This window comes from Plenodomus lingam (assembly GCF_022343315.1).
Source record: "Plenodomus lingam strain CAN1 chromosome Unknown contig_8, whole genome shotgun sequence".
Lineage (NCBI taxonomy): Eukaryota > Fungi > Ascomycota > Dothideomycetes > Pleosporales > Leptosphaeriaceae > Plenodomus > Plenodomus lingam.
The window spans coordinates 977991-996563 of NW_027093972.1; the positions used below are offsets into that span (position 1 = coordinate 977991).

Here is an 18573-nt window from a genome sequence, read left to right on the forward strand (position 1 = left end):
GAGGGCAAGAATAGCGAGCTTCGTGCGCTTTCTCCAAGCAGTCGAGGGCCTGGTGATTTGATTTCTTTTTGGTGGCATCGAGTGTCAATCGCTCGTTTGGCTCGATTCATGCTAGATTGTTGCAAAACAAGTTGAACACGGAGGACTCGATACACTGCAACTGCACATGCAAACCGAGGATCCTTGTTTCTGAACTATCATGAGGGCTGGCTAGGTACTACCTAGGTACATACTCTGCCTACCTACCGGTACTACCTACAGTAGCCAAGATCAAGATTTGCGACACCCACCGCCCTTCCCCACCCCTTGACTCCCCTTATCCCCCGTCTCCCACCGCCACACGTACGCGTAACCGTTTCGTTGCAACCCCTGTCCTCAGTCCGTATACCTATACGCAGTCGAAACGCGAATGATGTGCTCACATCCACCAAGACGCTGCTAACCACCCCCCGACATACTCGTGCATGTGCAACTCCCCCGACGTGTTATGCACTCGTGAAGTCGCAGGACATTTCTAATTTGGGGATTGGTTTGGGTCATGTACCTAGTTAGATACGTACCGGTACTGTACTGCTCGTACTTTTGAAATACGCTTCTCACACAATGTCAGAGTGTCAGTCCAGCAACGCGTTTGACCGCAAATCATGGGTGCGCATCGGATTCGGGCCTTTTTTTTAAAAAAAAACCAAGGCTGCACTTTTGTGCTCCACATGATTAGATAGATGGAGCAGCTACTCTACCTGTGTCATTGCAACGAGGCAATGAGCGATGCTGGAACCTTTGCATTCGGGGGCTGTGCGCTGTGCTGCATGGACATGACGGGGTTGCGTGGTCATGCGAGTTTCCAATTCCCCTCTTACCCGTTTCCGCAAGATCTTTTGATCGAAGGGTGACGTTAGCATGTTTTGATCGGGGCGTGACGTCTAGGACGAATAACCTTCAGCCCGTGAAGATGGAGAGTCGCGGGGGTACGCATAGAAAGACGGTGGGACGACTTGGGTACGCTCGAAAGCGGTCTACTGACTGCATGTGGAGCATTAGGGACGCCTAAGCGAGGCTGTGTTGGTCGGCGATCATGACTGTTGCGCAAGTGGCATCGTTGATGGGAACCTATGGTGGTGATGCACAGGGATTGCTGGGCAAGGCGGTATTCCAGTGTACCGTTTTCCGGTTTGTAATGCCTGGGCGCTGCTCAGCTGTCAAGTTGTGGCCAGACGCTACAACCTCACCATCTTCTGGGATTGGTTGGCAGTGCTCTTGGCCCACCGTGGAGATGTAGCTGGCGGTGAGCATTGTGAAGTGACAGCCAGATAGTATGGCTAGAATTCATGTTTATTGTTGATACCTTTCGAGTTAGGGTGGGAGTCCGCGGCTGCTGCATGGCTGCTGTGATTGACCCTACCATCTGCATATGTAATGCATTGTGATTTGTCAACCTAATTGTGAATATCTCCAGAAGTGAAGGTAATCTTTGACGCCGTGGTGACACAGGTGACCACATGCATGGAGATACGAAAGCTTGGCGATGCTTAAAGAGTATACTTCATTGTCAATGCCAGTTCATCATTGCAGTCCACATTGCTTATCTGGTGGGCTGTGTATCCTCCCTGATGGTCTTGGTGTTTGAAAAAGTATAACATTGTGCCTACTAGGTGGAAGATTGTCAGTAGTCAGCGAGTACTAGTCCACTCCCAAGCTTTCAGGTTCTCTGCAACAATACACATGAGCAGATCTCTTGGGTATCATAGCCCAAAGTTCGAGCTGCTCATGGATACATTATGCTATCCATGGCATTCTTGGACTGTCTCACCGAGTGGCAAGAAGGACAGAAGTAAATCCAAATGCAGCTGATCTATAGTGCAAAAGTGCTGACTGAAATGCACAAATCTGGGAGCTAGGGGAATAAGGACACGGTGGACGGTCGAGGGGGTTATTTTCAAGAGGTTGAATAGAGCACAGTACGGTGCACAGGTTATTAACAGTAAGCTTTCCTATAATGTTTGCCGGGCTTACTGTGTCAGGGTCTATCTATATCGTCACAATGGACGCTTGCTGTCGATCTTCACCCGGGCGTCAGCCTTGCTTTCCAGACTTGTCGACTCTGAACGCCCAAGTAGGAGATGTAGTAGTAGTGTGGGGTAAGAAAAGGAGCCGGGTGTGGTTGAGCAGATAGCCCTATGGGTCGCGCTGCAGGGTACTTTTTGGGAGGATGGATAAACTTTCTCATGATCATCTCACCGCAAATACCAGCCGAAGGCGGTCGCGGCAAAGAAAATAGCATCTTCGGTCTCATCGCAAGTCCGGAAGCGAGAGGCAACGCATATCGCAGAAAGTGGTGGCCATCGAGCGTGTACTGGGACAGCAAGTTTCGAACCCATGACCATTAGGTACACTCCATCCAACTCTGGACTGCCATCGTGCTTCCGGGTGTAAATCGATTTCGTCCGAATGTACTTCACGCTAGCGCTAGCAAGTTGACCAGAACCTGGGTTGTCAAGGTGTATAGGAGCGCATTCGTGCATATCCTGGTATAGACAGCGGTACTTTAGTAATAACTCTTTGCAAAGATGCAGCTTTCAATATGCTGCGGCAGTTCATGATGAATCATTTACTTGAGTCTGGTCACTGCTTAATCCTGCTGGCGCTGGGTCTGGACCAGTTTACTCTTGGAGATGTGGAGAGGAAGATGGGTGCATTCGGTCGGACCATTGGCTCCGCTGCATGGGCGGTTTTAAGCAGGGATCGCCAACTTGATTTGCTGCTTACTGTCTACTTGCTCTGCAACAAAGCGGGACGATCCATGATTATCGGGGTTGTTTTTGAGGTTGATTGCGCTGTAAGTTGCAGAGCAAGGCTTGTGAGTACCCTGTACCCTCAAGGGTCCCACACAAAAGACATGAGCATCTCATTCAGAGTCATCCGAAAGGGAAGAAACGGTGCGCTCGTAACAACGGTCCCTCTTTTGAATCAACATGGAACCAGCCTTAGAAGTCGATCACCTTGACTCGGCCGAAGGGCTTGTCCGTCGGTCAGTTGCATGAGAGGCCAATGACGAAAGTTGCAAACGATATAATGTGCCCTATAGCCGTAGCAAAATACTAGAGGAAAAGAATAGGCGGAGGAGGTGTACAACAAGACAACAAACAACTTTTCAACCCTCAACAACTCGCGTCAGGTGCGCCCCAAACGTGGCACTTCATGACTTGAGATGCACCGCTGTGACGTGACAAGGTACAGGGTTTGACAACGAAGCTTTTCAGCCTTACCGACTTTGTGGGACGCTTTGTGGGCCTCAGGCCTCAGGCTACCCGATTCGCCTCATCTTAAGTGTTTAATTGCACGAGGCTGAGCGGTAGCTCGTGTCAGTTCGGCCGATGCCTTTTACTAGCCAACGGAAAGGTCAACTCTGGGTAGGTGCCACTTCCGATGACTGCATGTCTATAATAGTATCGTGGGGTGAAGAAGAAACAGGTCTAGTAAGGCACACACAATCAGATTAAAATTGTGAAGTGTGCCAACAGTGTCATCAGGCATCCGGACAAGAGGCATTGCGTGGTGCCTGCATGATGCGACCGATGGTGAGCCAAGTCGAGGACAAGCTTTGTGTTGCAGCGTCAGAACGACGTGTACTCTGTGGTGTGGTGTGGTTTTTGTCCATGCGACGGCTTCGGAAGTGTACAGGTAGGCTGGAGGGCGTTAGGCTTGGACGAGGTCGTTAGTAGATACCGGTAAGGTAGTTGGGCGGATCGGAAAACGAACGGTCCGGGTCACCGAATTGACGAACGAGAGTGATCGGCCGAACAATTTCAGCTAATTTCCCATACCATGTACATTGTACATAGAGTAGGTTGAGCGGAAGGGATTACGAGTACTTTCCGCCCCGGAGCGGAAAGTCTTGACGCTGGGCAACCAGTTGTGCAGTTCCAGCTCGTACAGCGTAGGGTACCGGTAGCGTAGGTAGAGATGTACTGTCCCTAATGTGCCCTATGCACAGGTACCCGCGCAGTTCGTTGACATGATCTGGTACCAATCACTGAATTTATCCACTTCAGCAAAAGTTTAACCGCAAGGCGAACTGACTCTATGTCAAGCTTGAAGCTCACATAGTCTGTCGCGTTGACCTTGACAGTTGGACATTTTGTTGTCACTGTTGACGATTGACCTTGGGCGGGCCTTTTGCGGGTGGACCAGCCAATTTGATCGACCACATTCATCGACCATCTAAAATTGGGGCATAGTGTCATGTATCCCTCTGTAGCCAAGAGAAAAGGAGGTTGGTCGACAGTGACAAGTCCGCTTCAGTCGCAATTCCAGCACCTCATGTTTATTGGAGATTTCCTTGCGCAGGTTCTCGGCGACTCGGCATACTTGTGTCCCGCCCAATGTCTCGAGCTTGTAAGGTATCTACCTTGAGTCGACCTCATGACACTTGTAGCTAGGTATCGACAAGGCCCCCGCCTATTGCAGAACAAAATACACCTAGGCATTGGTCTCTTGGCAACCAAGTTTGACAGTGCCAGGTTTCGCTCTGTATCGAAAGCCATATTAACGGGCTTTTTGGCGTGAGGATATCCCGATCTCCTGAAACGATCCGACACAATTCACTGGGATGTGGACTGTGGCATACGCATTCGAAACCATGGGGATCAGACCAAGTTTGTTGTCAAATTCTAATGATGCGTCACTAACGACGAACATGCCTCTTGGGTAGACGAGTAAGGCCGGGCACTAGGCTATGCGGACTCCGAAGTCGTTGTAGTTGCTATCAAACGGATGAATATGCGCGAGACGGGCGGACATGAGATGAGTAAGAATGGCGTTCTATCTTGACGTTCATTGACTCGCTGGGAAAGTTGCTGCGGTATTGGCCAGTGGACGCATGTATCTCCGTTGTCAGCGTGGGGGATGAGAAGAAAGACGGCCGATGCCAGGGTTGCTGATCATGTACATGGCTAGATTCTGCCGAGAGCGCGCATGCGGCCGTACGACGGTTCTTAGCCAGAATATGGTTATGGGAGTCTGGAAAGTGTGATCAAATGCAAGAGTCACAGTCGAGCAGCCTTTGTAGGTGATGGTCGCCCTAATCATGTACATGTGCATATTGAAAGACAATATGATGGCTTGATCATCATGAACTACAAATGTATATGCATTATTGTTACCGTACCATGTATGCTGGAGACGATGCGGAGAATACCGTAAGCGGACAACTATCGGTCCGTATGCAACGCGTGCGAGCAGCAGAGCCTAAATGTAATACTACTTTGGGATTAGTGTAGAGGAGCATGTTTGAAGACCCTGAAGAGTTTGAGAACTACCTGTTTTGTCCAAAGTATGATCATCTCCGAGCCAGATCGCTTCAAGGGGCCCCGCATTTGTCTGGGTGAGGAAGTTTTTGTGTCTGGGCACGACTGGAAGAGGTTGTAGCAGAAGAAAATGCAATGAATGCAGACAAGGGTAGGCTCCCCGCTAGCAGATCATCTGTCGCGGACTCTACTCCGACCTTTGGGCGATGCCGGTAGCGGTCTGTATTCTTGTGGTTGCCGAAAGGGGAGAGGTACTATTAGCAGGATAGCTCTGCTCTGCGAGTGTCGCAGAAATTGTGGCGCTGCGTCTGCGTGCGAGAAGTTGCAAATTGGCATCCTGGTCCGGATTGGACGAATGGCAGCTTTGGAGTTCGGTGAAATACAAAAGCTGATATGGTCAGGTATAGCAGGTCTGCGAGCTGATTGTGCGAATAGCCGGTAGATTGCTGACATGTCTGCTGTGCGACTGCACGCTGACATATGCATACGGAATTTGTTGCTTTTTCCAGGAGTATGGGTTTGGATCAATTTGGCTGGAGATGGTAGTGGTAGCAGGCATAGATCAGATCGAGCACATGATGATGACTTGTATCGAGCACATGGCAAGCTGTGTCATGTAGATGCAGGGGCTGCAATCGACAGTAGGGAGAGTTTGTGTTGTGTGCGTACCGGTACCTTACTGTCTACCGTTGGGCGTTCACAGCCACACTGCTTGACGAGGCCACCACCATGGGACTTGATGCCGTTACCTGGAGAGACTCGCTGGCGTGAGCTGGTGTATGCCTTGGCCTGGCCCTACATAGTAGGCACAACTTCTGTTTATGTTTTGTTGTGTGCACCCCGCACCGTATCTGACCAGGCGATCGTCTGTAGGTACCCGTAAGCAAAGGCTGTCGGCTAGACTCGACGCGCAAATGCTGAGTATGAACGAGCAATGGGTGAGGTGAGGCAGTGCCATACTGGTAGGCCGTGGCCACACCCTGGGATAACCTGAAGTTTCCAGTCCATCGACGACCGCCTCCCCAACGGTGCTTGCAAGGCCGTTGCAGTCCAGATTCTGTGGCTGAAGTCCCGATGGCTAGCTGTACCGGTACCGCCATGTTCGCTGTGTTGGTTGTCAGCAGCACTGCAGATGCTGGTTCGGTCAGTGTTTGACGTGTGGTGTGCGCAGTCCAGCCGCTTATTGGCTGTTGAGTGCTTCTTGGTGACCTGATGCTGGACAGGCCCGTGTTCCGTGATACGGTACCGGTACGGTACTGGTACGACTTCCGATCTCCAACATCACGGTTGCTTGCTTCTTTCCCCATTGAGCGTCCTGAGCGCATCGGACACAATTTGCGACACAGTGAGCCGTCGTGCAGCTGTAGCTGTGTACAGACGTGCATGATGGTGATGAGAAGCAGCGCAGATGGCTCGGGCTGCGAGGGTGGCTGATGACCGCTCGGCCGAGTTTGTGCGAAGAGGGACAGGTCAGGTAAGTAGGTACCACGAGCGGTTCGAGCAGGTTCGCAAGCCATTCTTTGCAGGTACCGGTAGGATGCATTCCATCACGAGTCGTCTTTGGGTAGGTTGATGGGGCCGTCTGGGCAGGGTTTGGTGCTGCTCTGTTGTAGGTCCTCTCCAGCCATGTTGATGAGAAATATCAAAAATCTAGACGCAAGCTTGGCGACAACAGGAACCGGCACGTCCATGGCGCACGGTAACCCAGGCCAGCTTCTCGACGGCTTTGTTGTTGGGCTGTGGTTGCTGGGCTGTTCCTGTTCGCGGGGCACACAGCTGGCTTTGTCCGCATGTTTTTGGACGTGGATGTCGTTGTGGCCGCTAGCCGACCGCTACGGTCTCGAGAGAAATTCGAGGCTTCGTCGCTGCCGGTGAAAGACCGAGAGAAAACGTCACCTGTCCTCGCTGCCCTCGCTCCCTCCCTCTCTCTCTCCCTCTCTCTGACTGAGCCAGCGGCGAAGAGGCAGAGTCCATGTCCCCGGTCCGCCTGTTGTCCGACTCCGTGCGCTCACGCTCGCTTTGTCACTCGACGCCCGCCGAACTGAGCCCAGTTGTCTTCGTAAGGTCGGCGCAGGACGCCAATGCCGTCTCCCCTGCAAGGCACTAAGGTAATCCAACGTCTGATGGCTTTGTCCGTAGCCTGACAAGGGGCTTTGGCTACCCAGGATCCGCCAGACTCATAATTACACTTTCAATACCGAGCTTCAGCATGGACATGCGCGACGTTAAACGCCGAGCATCCGCCTGCAGCTATGCTCTGACGCCAAAGTTATAATGTCTTCTGGCTGCCCACGCTATCCACGCTGTATTTAGAGTCCAGGTCCCACTACTTCTCTCTTCTCCAAGAACATTCACTCGGCTTCCTTACATAGCTTTCCACCATTGAGCACATACCACGATCCGCCAAACCCAGCCCACCCAAACTCTTGACTCGCTCTCACTCCCCCATTCACAAGTCCTGGGGTTGGATAGCCTGAACCCCTCTCACACCACCCTACCATGTCTCCCCACAGAACAGATTCAATGGATACCCAAGACAATATCAGGAAGCGTGTCTGCAAGGCTTGCGACCGCTGTAGGTTGAAGAAGTCAAAGGTAGGCAATCCAGAACTTGAACAGGCGCCTGGAACGGGAAGCTGACTAGGTGGTTACTATAGTGCGATGGAGCCAGTCCTTGCAGCAGGTGTAAAGCCGACAACGCCATTTGTGTTTTCGGGGAGAGGAAGAAGTCGCAAGACAAAGTTTACCCCAAAGGGTACATTAGTCTCCTTTCCCTCGATTCAGACTTTGGTACTAACAACTGCTCTAGATATGTCGAGATGCTTGAGCAACAACAAACGCAACTCGTAGCTGGCCTGCGTGAGCTCTACAGTCGCCTACAAAAGGGCGAGAGCTGGCCAGGGCAGCCACTGCGCGAAACGTCGGGAGGACACCCACTGACGCATGACATTCTTGAGCGCCTCGACCTCCTACACCCATCGACCGAAAGCAGCAGCAGCAGCAATTACGACAGATTCGAAGACGATTGCAATCGAATGCAACAAAAGCTCCTTGAACGCGGTGCACCCTTTACACAACGGCGGGGATCCGTCAGCTCGGATTCAGAGCACGGTCACACTTCTTCGCCGTCATCGCATACCGAGACCCCTACCACAAGATCGTCCTTTGCGTATGCCAGCCCCTTTGTGCGCAACAACGCACCACCAACACCGCCCATGAACAGCCCATTCCCAAGGCAGTCCCAAATGGTGTCTCCTGTGAAGCAAGAACCGAGGATGATGTCCCCGACTTTCATGGACGCGAGTGCTTTGGACCCTTCCTCACTCTCGAGAACGCCGTGGATGAATGATTCGATGATGATGGACGAGCCAGTCGACTTCAGTAAGCCAATGTATGGATTCGACAATTTCGGGAATTTCGACCATACCATGATGGTCGATCCACTCGTCATGAACGACCCCATGATGCCCGACTGGAATAACGCGAATGAATTGGACTTCAACAACTTCCTCCAAAATCCAGTTGGCACCTAGTTGGCTTGTCCTTTGTTTCGATCCTGTTCCTGTCTTTTCATCCAGCGATTTAGCGTGCTCTCATTCTTGAGCAGGTCCATTAACGGCGTTCGGTTTGGGTCATGGTCACTGGTGTATTGGAACACCACCAACACCGCATCATCTGTGTTGCATTTTCTCGATATCACAACGGTTAACGACGGCTTGGGATGGCGGTGCAGGACACGCTACTGGTAGAGAGTAGCCCCGAGCCGCACATGTACATTACAACAGCTTCGAGGGAAAATCCCCCTCCACTGTGAAACGACATACCTGAATATTAATAATCATGGCTTTGTAGAATATGCAGCTGATTTTGAGTGTGCTGACAAACCACATGAATGTGACGCCTGGTGCATGCAGGTCGTCGCTAACCATTCCCAGGAGTCAAGGGGGGGGGCCGACTTTAGAGGGGAGTGCATCTGACCGGGACCACGTCTAAATCAACTTCATGTTTAGCACTTGACTGAGATTTCGAACCTTTAAGATCACTTGTTAGCCCTGCACCCACCGTATATATCCTCTGGGGCTGTTCTTCGTCACGGAGGGGCGGAAGAAGTGACGAGCTCCACACGATGATTAGCCTAATGAACAGCGGACAAGGCCCGTGTGCTTCAAAAGCACCGTCGTCGTTCACTGCACAGGTGTGGTGCTCGTACTCGCAACCCTCACTCGAGAAGATTGCGTATTCAGATCACACCGCTCATCAGATTACTTCCTTGCGCAGCTCAGTGCAAAAACGCAGAGTATCAGGCTAGGTGAGTTTCTGACGGTGATTATAAGAACCCCGCACTGTTGGCCTCAACCGGCGATCTACCCCTCACCATGGTACGCGTCGGTAGCAGACCGTCACCAGACTTTGCATATACCATGGATTGTTGATTTCTATTGGCATTCACCGCATTTCTTTTTTTGGCCCTTTTGACTAATTGCCTCGTTGCAGGACAATCAGACCACCTCGTGCCCATATACTAGCCGAGCCCAATAGCTGTGCAGCCGAATCATGTCATCCAAGGCATGCACATTTCTCCCTCTAGGGGCCGTTATCCAGAAATTCGTAGTGAACGGCACAAACATCGTCCAGGGTTTTCCGACGGCAGAGTTGTACAAGCAGTACAACGCCCCCTACTTTGGCGAGACCATTGGCCGCATTGCGAACCGTGTTTCGAAAGGAAAGATCAACGAACTCAACGGGAGATCGTACCAGTTGCCTATCAACAATGGACCAAATTCCCTCCATGGGGGAAACAAAGGCTGGGGCAAACGCGAATTCGAGGGCCCCTTCAGCGTAGAGCGCAGTGGTAAACAAGCAACCTTCTTCAAGTACCTCAGTGCGGACGGCGAGGAGGGTTATCCTGGTACGGTAGAGGCTCGTGTCTGGTACGTGCAAGAACAGGAAGTAATCCAAGGTGCTCAACAGGAGGTTCTGCACATTGAGTTTGAGGTTGAACTGGTCGGGGACGAGGTGGGCGAGACCGCCATCAATATGACAAACCACAGGTATGTGCATTCCTATTGGCCGAATGGAATCATGTATTTATAACCTTCAGCTACTTCAACCTGACTGGAGGTCCTTCCATCACAGGCACGGACGTCACTCTCATTACCAACAAGTATCAAGTGGTCGATGACGGTGGCATTCCCACGGGTCCCATCGAAGAGTACCCCGGTGTTATGCCTAACAAGACTTTCACTCTCGGCGAAGCAAAGCCTGATATCGACGACTGTTTTGTGGTCAATACCGACCCGAAGACCATCTCTATTGATACTCGCACGTCGCCACTTCAAAAGATTGCTTCCTTCTATCATCCCGACAGCAAGATCCATCTCGAGATCCATAGCACGGAGCCCGCTTTTCAATTCTACACTGGAAAGTACATTGATGTACCAGCAGTGGACAGTCTACCCCCCAGGGGCCCTCGCTCAGGTTTCTGCGTGGAACCTAGCCGTTGTGTCAACGCGATCAACATTCCTGAGTTTAAGCACACGATGCTACTGAAAAAAGGAGAGAAGTATGGGTCGAAGATTGTGTATAGGGCATGGCATGCATAGGCTCGTTTCATGGGCCGTTCCTGCCAGACGATCCGTAGACAGTTGCAATGACAAACTATTGCAGATGCATATTCACCGCATGATCAACAGAGTGAGGCCACAATCACTGGCCAGTCTGGCCTGGTATGATGATGTAATCGAAGTACACAGATTTCCTCACAAATATCAGAAGCTCAATGTTTACTCAAATCAGAAGTTGATTTGTCAGGAACTACTCATTTCAATCCATCTACTACACACATCTGTTCGACCTCGACCGGACGACTTGTGCCCCCCACGTCCAGTTGGAGTCTAGATTTTTTTGAATTTTTTTTCCGCTCCCGTAACACCTCAAAGGTTTAGTGCATCTTTGCAAGGATATTCCTTGGTTTTGGGACGTGAGTTTTTTAATCCTTTTGGTCCGGTAACTAAAGCATTCGCTTACCGTGTCCAGGGATCCACCTGCCGGGTAGCCGAATATCCGCTACCCGTCCAACGACGGCCACCTTGAGCACAGAAGTGTCAAGCTTTCGTGACAACGCCACAAGCATGCAGTCACTCCTTGATACGTCCCAGGGCTTGGTCCAGCACATTCAGTCTGGAAAGCCGGACTGACGTGTGTGTTGATGCTGTTCAGTAATCCAAATCATATGGTTGTTCGAGAGCGTCATTCGCCTGACTCCTCGATCAAGTTCTTTTCCTTGGGTACTCCCATCAAGCTGACTGTTGCTAGTGAACAAAGAAAGAAACCAGAAAGTACTCTATGCCGAGGGAACACACTCCTCGATGGCGTGGAAGGCCTTGCCAATAGCTTCAAGCTTTGGATGATTGTCGAACAGCTGCTTCCGTCGGCTGGTAGGTAACAGACGTCGATGTGTGCTGACGTCAGTGCCGTATCACACACGCAACCACCCAAACCGACCGGGCCTACCGGTTCCTCCCCACATCATCGATCCAACCGCCGTACGAGTAGAGTACTGTACCTGCATACAGTACACTCTCACCACATCCTCGGTTCTTTCCATGCTAGGTCCAGCTCAAGACGTTCTCACTCTGTCTACGGCCAAGGCAGAATACCGTCTGTCTCTCTGCCGATGTCAAGAGACGGGGATGTGTTTTCGTGACGAGCCATACAAGAGTCATCACACACTATTGGGAGAAAAGCCCAAACCAGCCGTCTCTCTCCTCTTATGGCTAGAATCGCCTAAGCCAACGCTATCTTCAATCGGTGGTCACCGCCCTTGTATACGATCACGATCTCTCCCACTAATCCAAATCAACCTACGCCACATCGGTCTCGCGCATACATGCCGTTGTTGAGCAGAATTGCCTCATCACCAAAACTGAGATTTCCCTGGTAAATGTTGTGAGGTGATTGACTCTTGATAGAGTACCCACAGGACTGCCAACGTTTGCAATGCACGATCCGTACGCGCGGATGCGTTTCGTCACCATGCATTTATGACAATTGCACATCACACATGGCAATCGGAAACGCGGTCACGGCTGCCAACCACCCCGCCGTAGATCACTTTCGGATCCAGCGCGATGGTAAGTTCACGACGAAATCATGACCTTGTACATGCAGTGGTCGTCTCCGAACTATGGTTATATTTCAGCTTGGACTGCGCTGTCACACAACCAGTGTTGGCCTAACCGGAACAGCTGTTGCCTGATCCCATCCCATACACAATACAGAAGCATGCCGATGAAAACTATCGTCACAACCAATCATGCTGTGTACATTATGTTCGGGGGTGACAATCACGATTTTCTAGCGCCGCCCGCATCCGCAAACGGAACTGAGGCATATCATCTATTGCGCATGCACCTTGGCGCCACAACAGCACTGAAACGGCTTACTATCTATATGAAAATAACACAATGCAAGCCATACGGTTGGCTGGGTGCTACAGTACCAAAATTAATAAGGGCGCTGCAGGTTGCCGCAGACTGCCGACCATGACCCAAGGAACCAATGTTGTGATGCAAGTGCATTCTACACAAAGTATAAATTCAAACTTGCCTGATGTAGACGGGAAGTGTCAAGCTTTGTGTCGAGTTAACATGTGTGGAGAGTCCATAAATTCATGTGGCGCATTTGCGTAACCTGTTCGGTCCAGGGGTAGGCTCTACCAGCTCGAATAGTGCACCATCTTAGCACCATCGGACACTGATCGGATGCCAAACACTGAATACGTACACCTTGAAAAGAAGCAAAGATGCGCTTCTGTTTGGCAATCGCAATCATGCACACGTAGCCGCGCTGCCGCTCCAGGTGTTTACCGAGCTTCACCCACGCCTCAACCGCACGCCTTGCATCGATACGGCAGTGCAATAGCTCCTCACAATTTCTCCATCGTCATTATACACTTCGCACGAGCTTCATTACGTTCAACTCGTCACACCTGACCACTAGGGTAATTATGTGCTTTGGTTCTTACGCCTCCCCATACTTAAGCAACAAGTTGGCCAAGACCAAACCACTTGGTGAGAGAGCCCATGCTCCATTTGTCGATCTACCAAAAAGTTTCGGGTGCTTGCAAGTACGGGTTGGCAAGGCTTCCGAGACGCTTAGCGACAGATTCAGGGATCCATGTCAGTGGAAAGAGTTCCCGTACCTTGTCACGGAAGACGGTACTTTGCAGATCGAGACAGATGAGGATAATTCAAATTGATGTACAATATATCATGATACTGGTACATGCACTGTATCGGTATCGAAAAGGATGACCCGACCCGAGACCTACTATAGTAGAGTGAACAAAAACCCATCGGTGATTGCCAATGCAGGTTTTGCCGTTTGAGATGCAACATCATGCTATATAGCCAGGATACATTTTTTTGTCTGAGAAGGAGAGGGAAAAATGGGCCGGATGTGGAACTTGGGTGTTGCCGTGCTACCTGCATTCCTTGGCTTTCAACTCCCTTGACCCCCGAGTCCCACGACAGACTCGGGTAAGGGATGAGGGAGTTTGCCTTTTTCCTTTTGGAGTTTCCACTGCTGTATGGATGCAGTGAAGGGAGATGCATATGCTACGATTAAGCTGGTAATTGTATGACTGCACTTTTTTTTGTTACCGACTGTTTCTAGTCCTTGTCGTGTCCAGTTCAACATTACCGACCACGCGATGAGTTCCATGCCCATATCACGTCGTACTAGCGTTTCCCAGAACACTATAGCCTCTTCCAGCCTCTCGACACGAAATATCAGCGGTACCTACAGAGCCAATACTCACAGCGTGAAGTCGCACAATATGCCTCTTTCATCCGCATAGCCAAATGCTTCACGTATAAAGTCAATAAGTGTATACAAGCTAGGCTTCGGGTTTCTGCGAGAGATTCGCATATGAGTGGGAATGCAGGTATGAGCATTATGGTCTCTAATACCTTCGCCAAATACGAATGAGTACATGTCCTTGGTACACACGATAGTATTCGCGATACCACGACACCGCATGATCTTTTGCAGACTCAGGACTCGGAGACCCAGCTACGACGCTGCGTCTGGTCGTAAGCGAAACCCTCAGCTTGCTCACATCTTCACCATCTCGTCGGGCCTGCAAGCTCATGAAACAATCACTCGCAGTTGGAGTCTGAGATTGCCCGCAAGGTGTCGTGGCATTCGATAATCTGGGGAGTACCATGAACCACAATCTCTGTGATTGAACATCAAAGCTTACCCATTTCGCGATTGTACTACAAAGTATTTGATGTTACTCAAGCTGTACACAGGGGCTGAAAAGGTGACCATTGAGTTCACGAGATTTCGACCAGTCTTGAATTTCCCTTGCTCATCCTTTCCACACATCCATCCAGTCATGATCAAAATCTCTACTCCCTTCTCCCTACCCAGAGTCACCTACCTAGTCACACCTCGAACTCCCATTCCTACCTTGCTTATCCCAACTCACCCGCCACTCTTCCCCCTCTCCCCCTCTCCCTCTTTCACACGCCAAACTCCCTGTCCCAGCCATCACGTGCCACTTGTCCTCTTTGGGTAGACATGTACATTCTCGGCGGAGATTTCCCTAACCTGACCGACCAACGTTCATGCATAGCCAAGCTAGTCCCCATTCGGCCCTTCCCCCACAACATCATCGGCCAATCTCTAACAGAAACAAGCACCGCGGCCGGTGCTTAAGCTTTCCACTCCCGACGAACATCTCCACCCCCCTTTGCATCTGGCCGTCTTTTTGGATTCGTTTTTGCTGTATGCCGTCGGTATGGGGGGTGGCGTTTGTGCGGTTCTGCGGTTCTGCGGGTTCACTGGGGTATGTGATGTGTGTGTAGGTGTTGTTTCGGTCCTCTAGGTAAGCACCTACCGGTATACCTACGCACTTTTCATCCCAAATACGCAACCAACACCGATGATCAAATCCCGCCGGGACAAGAAAAAAAAATATTCACCTCTAAGCCTACTTTGCGTCTTTTCCAGATGGGGCGATTGCCATAGTAGATCCACGGCAGTTGGGTCCCGGTGTTTGAACACCAGAGTAAATTTTTTTTTATATAAAAGACGGTACATCTCCTCTCCCCGGGGTTCGGAAGGGGGAAAAAAGAGGCCAGTGGGTGTGCTTCCAGAGTATTTCCTTTTCGACTGGTGGTTTGTGAGGGTTGTTTCTCTCGTGTACCGGTATATGTTGCGGGATTGGAATTGTGTGGCTATATACAAGACAAGATTGGAAAAAATGGCACGATATACGTACATGACGACGCCCCTATCCCTCTCTTTCACTCTAGCCATCTTATCCTCCTCCTTCACGCTCGCATCCGCATCACCACAACCACAAACCCCCCTATGGACCTCCGTCGACCCCCTAATCGGCACCCTCGGTCCCCGCCCGGGCTCCGCCATCGCAGGCGGAAACTCCTTCCCCGGCGCCAGTCTACCCTGGGGCATGGCCAAACCTGGCATCGACACGAGTTATCTGGGACTGCGCGAGGGCACGGCCGTGGATGCGAATGCGGGGTATACGCCCTTGGGCAATGTGACGGCGGTTAGTATGACGCATGTTAGTGGGAGTGGGGGGGCGCCGACTTGTAAGTTTGGGGTGTTTTTTCTTTTTGGTTGGGATGGGAGGGGGAGAGGTAGGAGTGGTGGATGTGGATGGAAAGGTTCATGGTGTTGGCAGGGCTAACGAGTAGGTAATGCACAGATGGATTGATATCGCAAATGCCTCTGCTGGGTAATCTCGCGCATGTCAATCTCGCAGACAACACCACCTACGCCACGAACCGCAGTTTGAGCCAGGAAACCGCAACCGTCGGTCTCTTCACAACCGTGCTGCTCAACGGTGTCAAGATTGAAATCACAGCGGGTAACCACACGGGATTCATGCGGTATACCTTCCCCGCTGCCTCTTCAGCCACAAACACCGCGCATGACAATTCCACCTCATTCTCAACCAACGGTCCCATAACCAACGGCCAAGAACCCAGCTTGGCCAACAACGACATCCACATCCTCGTCGACCTAACCCACGTCCTCCCAGCCTACGCCGCACAATCCTACTCGCAAAAATTTCTCCGTGGAGACTTGCACATCCGCTCCCCCTCCACTTCCTCCCAACCCTCCTATTACGGCTCCGCATCTTACACTGGCGGCTGGTCCCAACCCGACACCCACACCCTCTTCTTCTGCGCCAACTTCAGCGTCCCGCACACGTCCGCCCCGCTGTCCCGGACATCTGCCTACGTGCAGCAGAATACGCGAGATGCCGTCGACGGCGCGGGCACCTTTAGCTGGGCGTATAACCCGGTTGTGCCACCGGCGTTTGGCGCGCGTCCTGCGCCCCGTAGTTTCCGCGATATGAGGAGTTTTGCGGGGAGTGGGATGGGGATTGGCGCTTTGTTTAGCTGGAGGCGGGATGGGGATGGGCCTGGTTTGGGATTGCGTGGGAGTGCCAGTGCTAATGCCAATGCAACTTTTGCGGGTAGTGCACAAGTAGAAGCCAAGGTAGGGATATCCTACATCAGTGCCGAACGAGCGTGTAGACACATCGAGGCCGAGTTGCCGCTCTCCAAGTCGTTTGAGCAAGTCGTGCAAGGTGTGCGGCAGGAGTGGGAGGACAAGATATTGAGCAAAGTGCGGATTGAGCAGGATGGACATGCGACGAGTGGGAATGCGACGTTGAAGCGCATGTTGTATTCCGCGCTGTATCAGACGGGCTTGATGCCGACGGATAAGACGGGGGAGAATCCGCGATGGGAGTCTGGCGAGGGGAAACCATATTACGATGATCATTATGTAAGTTCCCTCCACCTTCCTCCTCGTCTTCTCACACTCCCCATCTGCAACCAGCTACGTTCTCTTCAAAACCAAAAGCTAATCACGATGGATTCGCGACGGCACAGACATTGTGGGATACATACCGCACCCTTCTCCCTCTATACCATTTGCTCTTCACAAACCCCTATTCCCGCATCCTCTCCGGCCTCATCTCCATCTTCACACACGAAGGCTATCTCCCGGCCGGACGTGCGGCGAACTGGAACGGCAGGGTGCAAGGCGGTACGCACGCCGACATTGTGCTTGCAGACGGGTACGTCAAGAGCGTGCGTTCGCTGTCTGGACAGCAGGGGCGCGGGGAACTTGATGCAGACATCGATTGGCAAGAAGCATACCGTGGTGTGATGAAGGATGCCACGCAAATGCCCGAACACAATGTCGATCCTGTGACGTTTGATGGCGCAACAAAGGAAGGACGAGGGGCGCTGGATGACTATCTCAAACTGCACTACATTACTCGTAATCATACAAGAAGTGTGTCGCGCGGAGTGGAGTATCCTCAAAATGATTTTGCCATCTTCAGCATGGCTACGGCTCTCGGCATGCCCAACAGCAGTATCTCGCAGTTAAAGGACCGAGCTTCCTGGTGGCGGAATCAGTGGAATCCTGACGCAAACACGACCCTCGACGGCTACGGCACTTTTACAGGTTTCCCTGCGCCCAGAAACGCAGACGGGAGCTGGAATCTCACGGCCTACGATGCACGAAGTTGTGGGACCTGCGGCTGGGACGCCGACGTGTACGAGGCCAAGATCTGGGAAACGGCGTTTGGCGCGGCGCCGCACGACATGGCCAAGCTGATCGAGCTCATGGGCGGCGATGAAGCGTTTGTCCGGCGATTGGATGCTAGTTTCGTTCCGGGATTTGGCACGAGCGTGGGCGCCAATAACGATGCTGGATCTGCGCTGTTCAACCCGGGCAACGAGCCTTCGTTCCCCACGCCTTTCTTGTACAATTATGTACCAGGCATGCATTGGAAGACGGTCAACCAGACGCGTAGTACAGTGGATGCCTTCTACAGCGATGCTCGCAACGGATACCCGGGTAATATCGATGGTGGAGCGTTGCCCAGTTGGCTGATTTTCAATCTCATGGGGATCTTTCCTGTGCCGGGACAACCGCTGTATCTGCTTTCTGCGCCCAGGTTTTCGCACCTGAAGATTACGCTTTTTGGTGGGACGCAGGCGGAGACAGAACTAGCGATCATGGCGAAGAATCTTTCCGATTCGTCCTTTTATCCGCAAAGGGTCCTTTTGAACGGACAGGAACTGGATCGGGCCTGGTTGAGCCATGAAGAGGTTGCTGAAGGAGGCGAGTTAGTGTTTGAGATGGGGAGTGAGCCCAAAATGTGGGATACCGGTAGTAGACCGTGGTCTTTGTCGACATGGGTATG

General features: G+C 51.7%; 7 protein-coding genes across 7 annotated transcripts; 5 read left to right on the plus strand and 2 right to left on the minus strand.

Annotated features, from left to right (window-relative positions):
* Nucleotides 1-2573: 2573 nt before the first annotated feature.
* IAQ61_010393 (uncharacterized protein) lies at nt 2574-3327 on the plus strand (the record flags this gene model as incomplete). The annotated part of the gene is made up of 3 exons (XM_003841725.2): nt 2574-2836; nt 3116-3175; nt 3238-3327. Exons 1-3 carry the CDS (start codon nt 2582-2584, stop codon nt 3325-3327), a joined length of 405 nt encoding a protein of 134 aa, XP_003841773.1. The 5' UTR covers nt 2574-2581.
* Nucleotides 3328-5989: 2662 nt separating this feature from the next.
* IAQ61_010394 (uncharacterized protein) lies at nt 5990-6823 on the minus strand (the record flags this gene model as incomplete). The annotated part of the gene is made up of 1 exon (XM_066098768.1): nt 5990-6823. The coding sequence occupies one exon, from the start codon at nt 6821-6823 to the stop codon at nt 5990-5992; it is 834 nt and encodes a 277-aa protein (XP_065951313.1).
* Nucleotides 6824-6853: 30 nt separating this feature from the next.
* IAQ61_010395 (uncharacterized protein) lies at nt 6854-7487 on the minus strand (the record flags this gene model as incomplete). The annotated part of the gene is made up of 2 exons (XM_066098769.1): nt 6854-7127; nt 7468-7487. The coding sequence occupies 2 exons, from the start codon at nt 7485-7487 to the stop codon at nt 6854-6856; spliced, it is 294 nt and encodes a 97-aa protein (XP_065951314.1).
* Nucleotides 7488-7829: 342 nt separating this feature from the next.
* IAQ61_010396 (uncharacterized protein) lies at nt 7830-8839 on the plus strand (the record flags this gene model as incomplete). The annotated part of the gene is made up of 3 exons (XM_003841728.2): nt 7830-7901; nt 7964-8061; nt 8116-8839. The coding sequence occupies 3 exons, from the start codon at nt 7830-7832 to the stop codon at nt 8837-8839; spliced, it is 894 nt and encodes a 297-aa protein (XP_003841776.2).
* Nucleotides 8840-9432: 593 nt separating this feature from the next.
* IAQ61_010397 (uncharacterized protein) lies at nt 9433-10909 on the plus strand (the record flags this gene model as incomplete). The annotated part of the gene is made up of 5 exons (XM_003841729.2): nt 9433-9501; nt 9551-9615; nt 9801-9847; nt 9895-10357; nt 10408-10909. The coding sequence occupies 5 exons, from the start codon at nt 9433-9435 to the stop codon at nt 10907-10909; spliced, it is 1146 nt and encodes a 381-aa protein (XP_003841777.2).
* Nucleotides 10910-13314: 2405 nt separating this feature from the next.
* On the plus strand, nt 13315-13566 carry IAQ61_010398 (uncharacterized protein; the record flags this gene model as incomplete). Its single annotated transcript, XM_003841730.1, has 1 exon — nt 13315-13566. One exon carries the CDS (start codon nt 13315-13317, stop codon nt 13564-13566), a length of 252 nt encoding a protein of 83 aa, XP_003841778.1.
* A 2013-nt stretch (nt 13567-15579) lies between these two features.
* IAQ61_010399 (uncharacterized protein) lies at nt 15580-18338 on the plus strand (the record flags this gene model as incomplete). Its single annotated transcript, XM_066098770.1, has 4 exons — nt 15580-15931; nt 16048-17138; nt 17246-18224; nt 18325-18338. The coding sequence occupies 4 exons, from the start codon at nt 15580-15582 to the stop codon at nt 18336-18338; spliced, it is 2436 nt and encodes an 811-aa protein (XP_065951315.1).
* Between the last annotated feature and the right edge of the window lie 235 nt (nt 18339-18573).